At 36.8% G+C, this 14,667-nt stretch overlaps 1 protein-coding gene across 4 annotated transcripts in view; it reads left to right on the top strand.

Moving 5' to 3' along the window:
- The window catches only part of RAD18 (RAD18 E3 ubiquitin protein ligase), a 116,793-nt gene that overhangs the window by 47,955 nt on the left and 54,171 nt on the right, over positions 1–14,667 (top strand). For all 4 annotated transcript variants that reach the window (XM_029244090.1, XM_029244089.1, XM_029244092.1 and 1 more), the window contains exon 7: positions 3,970–4,154. In XM_029244090.1, coding sequence (XP_029099923.1) covers positions 3,970–4,154 — 185 coding nt within the window. The remainder of the gene's footprint in view (positions 1–3,969; positions 4,155–14,667) is intronic.

The following is a 14,667-nucleotide window of genomic DNA, read 5'->3' as shown; positions in this document are numbered from 1 at the left end:
GTGTTTGAAATGTAGAGTGTGTGTGTGTGTGTGTGTGTGTGTGTGTGTGTCCCGGCCAGCTACCCAGGTGAGATAACTCAGTTGTCGACCCAGTATCTGCACCTAAACTCACACTATTCTGCCTCGCCTTATACATCAAAGTCACAATAGTTTATTAATAGTTTATTAAACTAGGCCACTGTTGTTACACATGTAAGTTGTAAGTTAGGAATCAAATTGTAGTCAAAGTTAACCTGTAGGGTGTTAAAGAATCAGTGATAATGAAGATAATAAGGAAGCAGAAGCCGCAAATTAGATGAGTCTGGTGATAAAGGGAAGAGGAGAGATGAGATGGTAGTTTGGGGAAGGATTAAGGAGCAAGATCAGGGAAGATTTTATTTTTTAAAATAGCAAAATTATATAAGCCTTTAGCCTCCTGCTATCTCCAGGGAGAGAGCAGGTGATATAAAGAACAGGAGATCAAAAGTCCAGTAATGAAGTTATCCTTGACATGCAGAAGGAACCCTTCCTCTGAAACAGGATGGAAGAGGGAGAGAATAGGTGATAATTCCGAGATCTGGAAAGGAGACGGCGGAAACTGAAGAAATTAATCGTATCCGGGAGGTGGGAATGAACAGAATGATTAGCTCTTAGGTTTGGTCTGTTTGGAAGAACTTGGAAGAGTGCCAGAAGCCGTGCCGCTAAGACAGGACTATTTTATTGTTCTTTTGTGAGTAAAGCTAAAATGGTGTCACTAGATTTTATGAGTAAGTCTAGAGTGAATGCAGGTTCCGAGGGACAAACTCTGGCTGTTATAATTTACAAAAGTTAACATATAAGGCACAGTGATGCCTTATTAGTTTACAGCAGGGGGCACCAGTTGCCAGTCCTTACTGTCGTGTTCTTAGCTTGATAGTTAACTTCTTTCCCTGAGCAGGACCTTTTCTTCAAGTGAAAACGCACAGTGAACCATAACATATAAAACAGAGAAAATTGGCCCTATTCCATTAAAGTGGAGGTGGAGGGCTTGGGGACTGTGCTCCTCTCTCTGACCTCCCTCTGTGTCCCTGCCTCGTATCCACAGTGGCCTTGAGGCCCCAAGATCCCTCCACAGGTCCCTGCGACAGATGCCTGTGCGGTCCTGCGTGCCCAGTACTCACTCCTAGTGGGCACGTTTGTTGACGAGAATAAAATTTAGAATTTTAGGTTGCCTAGTTAGTCGAAATTTGGAATAAAGCTGGATCATCACGAGGATTATTTCTCATAAGCCGTGAGAATCTAATGACCTGCCTTTCTCTTTAGAAATGTTTTTTCCTGAAGAGCGAGTTGGGAATATAGAAGCTGGGCATTTTCTCCTTGAAGAGTAAGGAATCAGCACTGATAATCTTGCTTGGACTGCTCTTTCTCTAGATGCATCCATTGTATTTCTTCTAACACTCTTAGCTCTGTCAGTTTATCCAAAGACGTAGTCCTCTGTGTGTAATTAAGTTCAAATTCCAGTAGTGGTTCCAAACAGGCTCTGTGGAATACTATAATCCTGCCGATTACTCTGTAGCGCAATTTAGAAGCACTGCATTCACTCCCTCTTTCTCTCTCTCTTAGGGAAAGAGTCACTGTGTAAGTTAGTGTATTGAAGCCTCTGAGAATTCCTTCGTCAAACATAATTGTTGGATTTTGTTTAATCCAGTAATTCCTAAATTTATTTGATCTTAAAACCTTTTTGTCCTTATAACTCATCTTGCAAAGCTAGTGTTTGTGAAGATACACTTAGGGAGACGTTGAACCACCTTTCTCTTTAGTTACATCCTCGGTCCTGGGGTCTGGTCACATAAAAGAATCTCTGACATTTAAAAAATTTTCTCCACAGCACCCCAACAGGCCACTTCTTTAATTTGGATACAGCCCTTAACCCATTCCGTGTAGATTCATATCAGAGTTGATTCAAAGAATACTCTTCCTTTTGAGGTCCTCAGATTCTTAGGACCCTTAAATGCATTACTGTTTCACCAAATCATGGAAGAAAGGTAAAGTAGCATTTTCGTGTTTTGGGAAACATTTATCAGGCTTCGTATTTTAAAATTCATGACAGAAATTGTTGATTTCTGCTGGTGCTTTTCATTGTAAATGCCAGTGAACAGTAGAGTTTTCCATTAGAAATTCACGGTTGTAAGTTTTATCATCTATCCTAATAAAATTAAAAAATGTTTTAGGTACAGACTTACTGAATTATCCCTCACAGTGTTCTTGTATAAACTCCTACAAAAGGTTTTTCAGCTCTTGCTACCTTCTGTGATTTTATTTAGCCGTAATCTTATCCGTGTTGTAGAGTCCAATAGGCTGTCTGTCATTATAAGAGTAATTTTCAGAAAAATGTAATCTGTTGAGGGTTTACAGGTCTTTCTGCAGTTATATAGTTATTTCTGGCTTTTAGACCATATTGATAGAGCATAAAAGAAATAACCTAGCCAGGGAATGGTACTGTTGGGTAATAGAGGAATGTTTGGTTGTTTTCAGTCTGTATTCAACTGTACTCTCTCCCTCTCAGTGTGGTCTCTGGACCATTTGCATTAGATTTCCACGTGAAACCTTGTTAATAGAGATTTTAGGTTTCCACTTAAAGAGCTGAGTCAGAATTGGTGGGTGGTGTGGCCATGCGACTGAGAACTGCATTTTAAACAAGCTCTCCAGGTGGTTCTGAGATGCACTCAAGTTTGAGCAGCATGGCCTTGTGCCAGCTAGTTATATGCAAGTCTTTTGTAAAATCTTGTTTTTCTGGATAAACCTATTACTTTCAAGTTCCTATTAATTCTTACCTGAAGTTTTGATATTTCATCTAAAGATGATTGCAGTTGTAGTGACTACCTTGAATACATGTTTATTAAGCACCTTATTGCTATAGTGTTGAGCCAGGTGATGTACTTAGAGAACCAGGTATAATCAGATTAAATAGATTAAAATTCACTCTGGGTTCCTGTTTAAATAATTGTCTCAAGTCATTGATACCCTTAGGTAGCTTGACTTCTACATATTCTATTTAAAGAAATAATGTTTCTTAATTGGTGTTTAGAGGGAGTATAAGAAAGTCATTCGATAGAGCTTTGTCATATTTAAAATTGTAGCTTAGTGCTTATCATTGTATTCGTTATGTAAATACAGTGAAGAGCCAGGTGGGGATTTTGCCAGGACACTTCTTAATGCCTTATATATTTGTTAATATAATTAATTGAAGTTGGAGGAAAAAAAAAAAACAGTGCTGTGTTTCTTGCTGTTGTTTTCAGTTGTGTTCTTTTGAAGATGATCCCATAAATACTACCTACCCATCAACTGTCTGAATTCTTTTTCCATTGGTGTAATGAGTTGGGTAAAGCTAACCATCCCAACAAGTCTTCTTTTATTTCATCTAGTGCTTTTGCAAAGTGATTGCCTTGGGCCTAAGCGGGCATTTTTGGCTATGCATCAGAAATTTTTTTAAAGAAGCTGTATATGATGATATTCTTAAATCCATAGCCTGACCCGCGATAGCATTTGTACTCTAATCACCTGAGATAGCTGGTTTTATAGAGATTTGTGTGGAAACCATGGGCAAATTTTAGGAAAAGCATGCTTTAAAGAGGTAGTGAATAAGTTCACGTAAGAATGACCCTAATTTCTCATAGCATTTAGTCCACAAGCCTTCTGTATGAGTCCCAGGTCTGCGTCTTTAGGCCAGGCCTCTCTCTGAGACCTAAACTAACTTTGTCTAAGTTTTGGCTGCCACCTAGACCCCTCTATCGGAATGTCCCACTGCCACTTTAGATGCATCACTGTCAGAAAAATACTGTCAACTTTATTTGTAAATTTAATCCTTCTTCTCTTTCCTGTTTTTGTCTTAATGGTTCTGCTGTTCTTCCAGTCGCCTTGGTATTGAGTCAGAAGGTAAATTACTGTTTTACATGAAAAGCACTGGATAATTCACAGTAAACCTCAGTGATCTCTTTTCTCCCTTTTCAGCTCTGTTCACAAGAGGAAACCACTGCCTAAAACTGTATATAACTTGCTCTCAGATAGAGATTTAAAGAAAAAGCTAAAACAGCATGGATTATCTGTTCAAGGAAATAAACAACAGCTCATTAAAAGGCACCAAGAATTTGTACACATGTACAATGCCCAGTGTGATGCTTTGCATCCTAAATCAGGTAAAGTAATTAAACAATGAGTTGTGTTTATCCTCTGGATAAAGCAGTTTTGTGTGGCTTAGTGGTTATAAAGCACAGAAAAAATTTTTAATACATTTTTGATAATAGGTAAGGTATGCAAATGTACTCCTTCCGAAGGTACCTAGAGTGTCCTGTGATAAGCCAGCCTTTCTCTCAGCCCGTCTCTCCGTCCCCCTTCCCTTCTCAGAGGCAACCACTGCTGCCAGCTTCTCATGAATATGAAGGTTGATCTAGAGAGCGTGGCCTATAATCCTAGTTTTGCAACTTTATGACTGGGTTGACTCTGGGCAAATTACTTATTATATCTGACCTCGGTTTTCTCACCCATAAAGTAAGAGTTATAATACTACCTACTTCATAGTGTTTTTGAGCAGAATAAATGATACAATGCATGTAAAGTCCTAGCATAATACCTTAGCAAGTAGTCAGCATTGAATAAATGTTACTATTAGATTATTAAGATTGTTATACACAAAAATATATCCTTGATCATTATTGTTATAAAAATGTTAATTTTACATACATACTGCTTAATAGTTTGTTCTTTCCATTTAACCACACACAAATTTTGGAGTTCTTTCAGTTATTAGCATATGGATGGAATTACCTAATTAAAAAAAAACTAAAGTATAATATGCAAATAGGAACTTACACAAATTGTAAATATATTGTTCAGTGAATTATCACAAAGCAAAGGGAAAGTGCCTTTGAAACCACTACTCAGATCACTACCAGCATCACAGAAGCCCCCTCCCAATCACTACTACCTTCATTCTCACAGATGACCACCTTCTTGACTTCTCAAACCATATATTCATTTGCCTATTTTTGCCTATATTTTATCTTTATATAAATGAAATAATAAGTAGCTTATGCATTCTTCTCAGTCTGATTTCATTTTTTTACAAGATTATGTTTATAAGGTTTATCCATAGTTTTGTGTACAGTGTGATTTTTAAAATTTTTTTGTTGCTGTAGCATATTCTATTATATAAATATATTACACTGTCCATTCGGTGGCTGATGGACATTTGGATTTTTCCACTCTTTGGCTTTTAAGAATAATGCTGCTATGAGTAACCTTTTGCAGGTCTCTTGGTGCTCGTAGGCACACATGTTTGGGGGATACGTATACGTATCCCCCAAATTATGTTTTGGCAGATGTTCAGCTTTCATGGGTGCAGGCAAAAACTCAGTGCCAATGTATGCTCTCATCAGGAGGGTACGAGATTCCAGTTTTTCCACATCCTTAACAACATCAATATTGTCAATTTTCCGTTTTGGCCATTCTGGTGGGTCCACAGTAGTGTCTCATTATGGTTTTAATTTTTGTTTCCCTAATGGCTTGTAGTGTTCAGCGTATTTTTATATTGTTATTGGCCACCTGGATATTCTCTTTGGTGAAATACCCATTTAAGTCTTGTGCCCGATTTTTCTGTGCTGTGGATCTGTTGTTTCCTGATTTACTTGTGGGGGTACGTGAATTTTTCTGGATACACATCTTGCTGGGTGTATATATGTTTCTCCTTTAATTTCATCTTTTCCCTCTCTTAATGGCTTCATTTGAGAGGTAGAAGTTTAAAATTTTATATCCAATTCGTTGCATTTTCCCATTGGTTAGTACTTTTTTGTCTTTGCCTATCGCAAGATCATGTTTTCTTCTAAGAGCATTATTCTTTTTGCTTCTACATTTCAATCTACAGTTTATCTGGAATTGGTTTTAGCATACGTTGAGAGGTTAAGGGGCGAGATTCTTTTGTTGTTTCCATATGGATAGCTGATTGATGTCACACCATTTATTGAAAAACCATCCTTTACACATTGAATTGTTGGTACAGCTTGGTTGAGAATCAGCTAACCGTATATGTGTGGGTCTGGACATTGTTTTGTTCCATTGGGTCATTTATTTATCCTTGTGCCAGTAGTGCACTGTCTTAATTAGTTTATGAGTAATTTGTAATAGATCTTGCTGTCTGGTAATGTAGTTCCTCCAGCTTTGTTGTTTATTGAGATTGTCTATTTATATGTGAATGGGTATACAAATCGTGGTACAGCCATACAGTGGAACACTGCTTAGCAATAAAAATGAACTACTGATAAATGCAACAACATGGATAAATCTCAAAAGCATTGTGCTAAGTGAAAGAAGCCAGATACAAAAGACAACACACTGTATAATTTTAAAACTCCATTTATTTAGCATTTTAGAAAAGGCAAAACTATAGGGACATAGAAGAGATCAGTATGTCCCAGGGCCTGAGGGTAAGAGGGAGGGAGTTTACTGCAGTGGGGCAGAAGAATTTCTGGGGGTGAAGGAAGTGTTCTAGATTTTGGCTGAAATGATGACTAAATGACTATTAATAGGCAACTGGGCTTGTCTCCAATTTTTGGCTATTCTGGATAAAGCTACTATAAACATGGGCTTATAGATTTTTATGTAGCCATGTGCTTTCATTTCTCTGGTATTTTCCTTTTCATTCAGTTAAAATATTTTCTAATTTTTGTTGTGATCTCTTCTTTTACCCATGGGTTATTTGGAAGTGTTTTCAATTTCCAAATATTTGAGTATTTCCCAGATATCTTTTTTTTAAATCATTTCTAATTTGATTCCATTGAAGCAGTTCTGTATGATTTCGGACCTTTTACCTTTATTGAGACTTGTTTTATAACTCAGCATTAGGTCTTCCTTGGTGAGTGTTCCTTAAGCACTTGAAAATTTTGGGTTTTTTGGTTCAATGATCTGTAGTGTTAGTTATGTAAAGTTGCTAGGTAGTATGTTCAAGTATTCTACATCCTTACTTATGCTATGTTTACTGATTCTGTCAGTACTGAGAGGATTATTGAAATTTCCAAGGGTATTTGTGGATTTTTTATTTTTCCTTTCAGTATGCTCTGTTTTCTTTACATTTTGAATCTCAGTAATGAGGTGTATGTGCATTTAGTATTGCTATGTCTTGATGAATTAACCTATTCATTATTATGACATATTTGTTTTAGTCTCTGGTAATATTCCATAAATAATAATCTTATTTCACTTTTTTCTTTAAACATACTGTGTCATTATATTTAAACTGTGTCTTTTGGTAAGCAGTATGTGGTTTGGATTTGATTTTTAAACTTAATTTGACAAGATATACCATTAAATTGTAGACTTTAAAACTTTTTCATTTAAACTATTTGGTTGGGTTTAAGTCTACCATCTTGCTCTTTATTTTCTCTTTGTCCTGTCCATTCTTTGTTTTTTTTTCTTTTCTTGCTTTCTTTTAGATTATATTTTAGTTCTCTATTCTATCTCCACTGTTGGCTTATTAGCTGTACCTCTGTTTAATTTCTTTTAGCAGTTGTTCTAGAGTTTACCACGTGCATCTTAAACTTATCACAGTCTACCTTCAGATATTATTGTACTACGTGTTTAACATAAGGACCTTATCCTTCCCATCCTTGGTTTTATTGTCATAGATTTTTCTTCTATGTGTTATAAACCTCATAATACTTTGTTACCATTTTTGCTTTAAACTGTCAATTTTCCTTTAAAGAAATTTTAAAAATTGAAAAGGAAAGTCTCTATGTGCCTACACATTCACCATTTATAGTATTCCTTATTTCTTTGCTTAGATCCAGGTTTCCGTCTGATGTCATTTTCTTTTGGTCTGGAAATCTTCATTTAATGTTTCTTGTAGTGCACATGTGTTGAGACAAGTTCTTTCCACTTTTATTTCTCTGAAAAAGTCTTAGCTTTGCATTCTTTAAAAAAAAACCTTTATTTGGAAATAATTTTGAACTTATGGGAAGGTTGAAACATTATCATAACACATGTACCCTTTACACAGATTCACCTGTTAACATTTTCCCCCATTTGGTTTATGAATTACTGTTTCTCTCTCTTTATTAATGTATATGTGTTTGTGTGTGTGTACATCTTTATATACACATATATTTTTCTTAAACTATCTGAGAATAAGGCGTATAATCTTGTCTCCTGAATACTTTATTGTGTATTTCCTAAGAAAAGAGATATTCTCTTTTATTGCTGCAGTACAGTTATCAACTTTAGTAAATTCATCTTTGTTAAATAGTTCTTTAATCTATCATCTCTATTCCAGTTTCAGCAGTTGACCCCATAATGGCCTTTATGGATTTTTTTTCCCCCTCCATTACATGATCCAGTTTTGGATCACATTATTAAATTTAGTTGTAATATCCTCTCAGTCTCTTTCAGTCTGGAACAATTCCTCAGCCTTTCTTTGTCTTCTATGACATTGACATTGGCATTTGAAAAGAATACAGTCTTTGTTGTTGTTGGGTTTTTTCCCCAAATAGAATATTCCTCATTTTGGCTTTGTCCTATGTTTCCTTATAATTATGTTCAGGTTGTGCATATTCGTGTCCAGAATACTATATAAGTGATGTTTTGTCCTTCTCAGAATATCACCTCTGGAGGTATTTGACATCTTTGTGCCCTTCATTTGTGATGGCAGGTTTGATCACCTTGTCGATTTCTTCACTGTGTAGTTTCCTCATTATTCCTAGTAAGAAATATCCAGAGAGACACTTTCATACGATCTAAATATTCTATACCTCATTAAAATCTCACGCCAGTATATAGCATTCTTTGGTAATTTTTACCTGAACTAGTCTTTTCTGTGTAGTTGCACAATGTTGATTTTCTAATTTTAGCCTTCCTTCCACATTTGCCAGTTGACACCTGCCATGGTTCTGAAAACAGGAGCCTTCCTTTCTTGTATTTAATTTGTCTATTATCAATATGGGTTCACAGATTTATAGCTTATTTCCATCCTTAATTATTTTGGTGTTTATGTTTCTAGATTTGGCCAGTGGGAGCTTCTCCATGCTGATCCTTGGTCCTCATGCCATAGATTCATTATTATCATTATTATTTTTTACCATTTCCTTATTTCTAGCATAACAAGGTAGTGATTCCCTGTCCCAGCCCTGGAATCAGCCATTTCCCTGAGAAGCTTTGGTTCTTTTGGGGGGAAAACAAGATAAGGCTACCAGCTATGCTCATTGCTACCTGGTACCTTTGCTTCTAGACTCTTTCAGCAGGTGGAGCTCAGGAATATATACACACATATACATATGCATACATGGATATGTGTATACATACACATGCATATATGCCTGTATACTACATGTATATGTATGCATGTAAATCCACTTATACATATTAGAAATCATGAGAACATACCAATACCTTTACTTTCAATCCAGCCCCACAGGGGTCTTCTTTACCTTTCTCTATTTCATATTTGTATTTCCCTTTTTCGACAGGGAGAATCTTCCCTCTTAGTAGCATCAGCACGTTTACTAATTTGTTCAGTTCTGTAATATATCTAAAATCGTTTCAGAATTGCTTCATCTGTACTACTACACCTCTCTGCAACCAGAGAAAGAATTCCAGGTTTTTTTTTAGTTCTCTCTACCCAGTCTCCCCTCTCCCCTCCCCCATCACCTGCACTAAGGGTACATAGTCATTTACTGTGTTCATAAGTTATTTTTTCCCTTTATTGTGGTTATGTTATTTGAAGTAATACAGTGACAGTTCATTTGTTTCACTTTGTTTCCAATTAAAAAAATAAATTTATTTATTTGTTTTTATTTTTGGCTGTGTTGGGTTTTCATTGCTGTGTGCGGGCTTTCTCTAGTTGTGGTGAGTGGGGGCTACTCTTCGTTACAGTGCGCGGGCTTCTCATTGCAGTGGCTTCTCTTGTTGCAGAGCATGGGCTCTAGGCGCACGGGCTTCAGTAGTTGTGGCTCGCGGGCTCAGTTGCTCCATAGCATATGAGATCTTCCTGGGCCAGGGCTCGAATCCGTGTCCCCTGCATTGGCAGGCAGATTCTTAACCACTGTGCCACCAGGGAAGCCCTTTGTTTCCAATTTTTATTGTTGTTATTTAGTTTCCTCTTCTAAGTATGAGAAATTAATAACAGATATATCATGTAAACTGCTTTAAAGAGATATACAGTTGACCCTTGAACAACATGGGTGTGAACTGCAGATTATATGCAGAGTTTTTTCACTAAATATAGTACCTGTGTTTTAATTTTACAGACCTTTAAATTAACTAAGTGTGGGGGGAAGTTTGTGTGGCAGGCTGGGAGCATCAGCAGTGTTTAGCTGGAGTAGGGAGTAGGTCCGATATTGTCAGAAAGGTTTCTGATCTCTCCCTTTCACTGACCTTTGCTTAAAATAGGTTTTTCTTGAGACTTTTTTTTTCTTTCTTCTGTGAGTGTTGGTGGTTCTGGATTGCAGGCTTCACCAGAGACAAGTGTGGGATATTGTGAAGATAAAAAGAAAACCCGGGGAACGTACCACAGAGTTGTTCCTCAAATTCTGAGGTCCTTAGCCAGTCCATTTTCCTCCTTCCACTTTTCAGAATTCTCTTAACCTTGTCTGTTATATCCAGGGTTTGTAGTTATACTTTGCAGGTAAGATTATGAGAAATGAGAAGAGACATGAGTCTAGGCCATCTTGTTTGGAAACAGAAGTGCTTGTTCATGCATGTATTTTTGATTTCTGTTTTAGGTGCAAACACATTAGGATTGTTAAGTCTTCTTGGTGACTTGACCGCTTTCTGTAATTTCCCTCTTTGTCCCTGATAACATTCATTGCTCTGGAGTCTCTTGCGCCTCATATTAATATAGCTATTTCAGATTTCTTTTCATTGGTATTTACAGGATACATCGCTTTCTGTTCTTTGTTTTGAACCTATTTTGAATCTATGTCTTTTATTTAAAATGGGTTATTTGTTGACAGTATATTGTTTGGTTTTTCTTTTTTAATCCAGTCTGCATTCTCTGTCTCTTATTAGTGCCTTTAGACCATTTACATTTGATGTAGTTGGCTTTTGACTTAACATCTTGCTAGTTGTTTTGTTTGTTCCATCTGCTTTTTGTTCCTTCTAGCATTTTTTTTTAAATATCTTGGATTAATTGAGTATTTTAAAAATTATATTTCATTTCTACTATTGACTTATTATTGTACCTCTTTTTCAAAATTTTAGTGTTTGCCTTAGGGTTTACAGTATACACCTTTAATTAGTCACAGTCTACCTTCAGATAACAAACTGCTTTGCTTGTAGTATAAGAACCTTATACAACAGTTTACTCCCAGTCCCTAATTCTTTGTGCTGTTGTTGTCATGCTGTTAACACAATGCATTGCTATTGTTTTTCCTTTAAACAGACAATTATCTTTTATAGTAGTTAAAAATAAGAAAAGTATATTTCATATTTACCTTCATTTTTACCATTTCTAACACTTTGTTTCTTCTTACAGAGATGAATTTCTGGTTTTAAATTTCTTTTGCTTGAAGAAATTCCTTTAACACTTTTTTTGGTACAGATCTGCTAATAATATCTTCTGTCAGTTTTTGTTTGTCTCAGAAAGTCTTCATTTCTCTTTCACTTTTGAAAAATATTGCCCTTGATATAGAATTCTGGGTTGGTAGGTTTTTTCCCCAACACTTTAAATTCTTCATTCTGTTGTCTTCTGGATTGACTAGTTTTTGATGAGCAGTGTGATGTAATACATGACTTTTATTGGAGTGGTATATACCCCTTTTTCTCACTGGCTTCAAGATTTTCTTTGTGTGTCTATGTGTAGGTATATTATTGCGTTTTTGTTTTGTTATTTATTCTGCTTGATATTCTTCAAGCTTCTTGCATTTGTGGTTTGACATCTTTCATTATATTTAGTAAATTCTGGCCATTAGATCTTCAAATATTTTCTCTCCCTTTTTTCTTCTTCTGGGATTTCTATTACGTGTATGTTAGGGCTTTTGATATTGTCTCACAGCTCTTAGTTGCTCTATTCTGGTTTTTTTGTGGTTTTTTTTCCCCCTTTTTCTCTATTTCTGTTTGGGTAATACCATCGATCCCATTTTTAAGTTCACCTATTCTTTCCTTAGCTGGGTCAAGTTATCTCTGCTAACGTTTTTTTATTTCTAACACTTCTGTTTTATTTTTCTTGATGATTTCATCTCTCTCGTGAAATGCCCCATCTGTTCCTGCATGTTATTCATCTTTTCCACTAGATGTAGCATATTAATCGTAGTTATTTTAAATTCCATGTCTGGTAGTTGTAACATCTGGGCAACTGATATCTGAGTTTGGTTTTGTTATTGTTGTTTGTTTGCCTGCTTGTTCATGTATCTTGTAAATTTTGGTTGAAAACCAGACTTAATACGTGAGACTCTAAATGCTGAAGTAAATAGTATGAATGACTAAAAAATGGACTTGTCTCCTCTTCTGCTAGGACTTCACTGTGTGTGGTTGATTGGTTTGGATTTTGTTGTTGCTGTGGTTGTCCTCGGTTGACCACCACTTTCATATCCCTTGTGCTTTTTAGGTCGGTGCCTGAGCTACCAGAAGCTTGTTTGTTTGTTTTTAAAATGTACCTGTATCACTCGCACTTAGGTTTTCCCTGTGAACCTGTGCCTTGAGGAGTCTTTCCACGCTCACTTCTCTCCCAGTGGCTGATGACAGTTACCTGTCACTTGGAGTGTCCTGGCTCCGTGGTAGGGAACATGAGGGTTGTTCTCTGTTATTCTAGCTTAGCCTCTGTCTTAGGCAGGCCCTTGATTCTGGGTCTCACAGGTGGGTCTCTCTCAGTGGTTCTTTGCCTCCCCAGGTGGCAAGGGTCCTCTGGTGGTCTGGGCCCAGGGCAGTTTCCTGACCCCTCTGCCGGAGTAGAGGGTTTTGTTTGTTTACTTTTTCTCTGTTTACCTGTGCTCTGGGGACTTCAGTTTTGCTGACCTTCCCTCAGTGGCTTAATGCTTTTGTTTCCTAGGGTTAAAGATCTGATGGGGCTTCATGTCCTTCCTGCACTGGGGGCTGTTCTTTCCCAAGCCTGTATCCGGAGGGATACTTTTTCTGATTTCTCATCCTTCCCCCAGTAGTTCTTGAGGGTATCCAGTAAGGTCTATAGAAAACCTTGGAATAGGTGTGAGTCCCCTTGTGTCTAAGATTCCCAGGATTTTTATATTTTCATGGTGGTTCACCCTTGGCCTTTTGCAATTCATCAAAAAGTTTATCTGAGGGACTTTCCTGGCGGTCCAGTGGTTAAGACTATGCGCTTCCACTGCAGGGAGCGCGGGTTCGATCCCTGGTCTGGGAACTAAGATCTCGCATGCCTTGCTGTGCGGCCAAAAAAAAAAAGTTTATCTGAAACCTTCTTACCCAGCGGTAGGATAATCCTTGTTTTCTTATGTCAACCAGTACTCGTGACCCCTCTCTTCTCTAAGGCACATGACTTTCCTTAGATTTCAGGCTAGTTGGTTTCCCTGTGACGTTAGTTCTGTTGGATTCGAGTAAAGTTACAGTTTTATAGGTTATCCAGCCTTTTCTCATTGTTAGGGTGAAAATGACACTATATCCAGCTCTTTACATCGCAAACAGAATCAGAAGCCTCCCCGAAAGATTTAAGCCCCTAAATTGCATCTAATCCTAGTACAGTTTCCTTAATACCTTAGAAGAGAGTATGCCAGATGTTCTCTAACTTGAGTGATACTTGGGTTAGTGGACTGGGTAGAATGCAAGTGGTCCCTTTGCTTTCCTGTTATACTGTGATTCACAGAGGGAGAGATTGTTTACATTGTTTCTACTGGTCTTATGATATTAGGGAGGCAAGAGGTACCTCTCAGTGCTTGAAAAACAAACTTTGAAATGAGGTAATTGCATTCTTAAATGATCCTCTCGAGGACTGTCAGTTTTGTAAAAAACTTTTTAATAGAGATTATTTATAAGTTCTATAGAATTTCAATTCTTACGGTGAAGAATATGGTGATTTCCCCTATTTACCTGTTACCTGACTCAAACAGTTGTCAACTCATGCCTAATCGCCTGTTGTCTGTCATTTACATCCCTTCATGGATTATTTTGAAGCAAATTCTAGATATAGTATCTTTTTATGTATAAATGTGTGTAAGGGATTGTAGTTTTTTCCCCCTATACTATATGTGTATTTTAGTCTTAATATGTTGGCCTATTAGGCAGAAGGATAGCATTGGCAAATTTCATGCTATTTGCATTCAAAGGTATTTATATATGAGATGGAGTGTATTTCAGATCTCTTTGATGTATGTGATTGGTAAATACACCTACTGACAAAAATTCTGGAGTCAAGGCCATCTACCCCCAGTATTCGTAGACCTTTGTCTTTCCTTGCAAAGTAGACTGTTGTAACATTTTGTACATTGGAGTTTCAGTGGATATTCCCTAAGAATAGAATTCACTCTAACATTAATTTTCATATTCCATTGGAACTCTTGTTTATACCTGTATCCTCAAAGGAAAGAGCAAAATGACTTTGCTGTACTCTTCCAGTTATATTTTAAACTGTAATTGCATGTGTAAAAGTTAAGTGTTTTAACTCTGTGTGATTTTTTTTTTAACCCTTTTATTTTGAAATGACTTTAGACTTACAGAAAAATTACAAAGACAGGACAGGGAGTTCATGTATACCCATCGTCC

The sequence above is a fragment of the Monodon monoceros genome, unplaced genomic scaffold, assembly GCF_005190385.1.
Source record: "Monodon monoceros isolate NGI ecotype Baffin Bay Population unplaced genomic scaffold, NGI_Narwhal_1 Super_Scaffold_3, whole genome shotgun sequence".
In the NCBI taxonomy this organism is placed as follows: Eukaryota; Metazoa; Chordata; class Mammalia; order Artiodactyla; family Monodontidae; genus Monodon; species Monodon monoceros.
The sequence above is the reverse complement of the archived record's forward strand: the minus strand, read 5'-3'. Positions and strand labels throughout refer to the sequence as shown.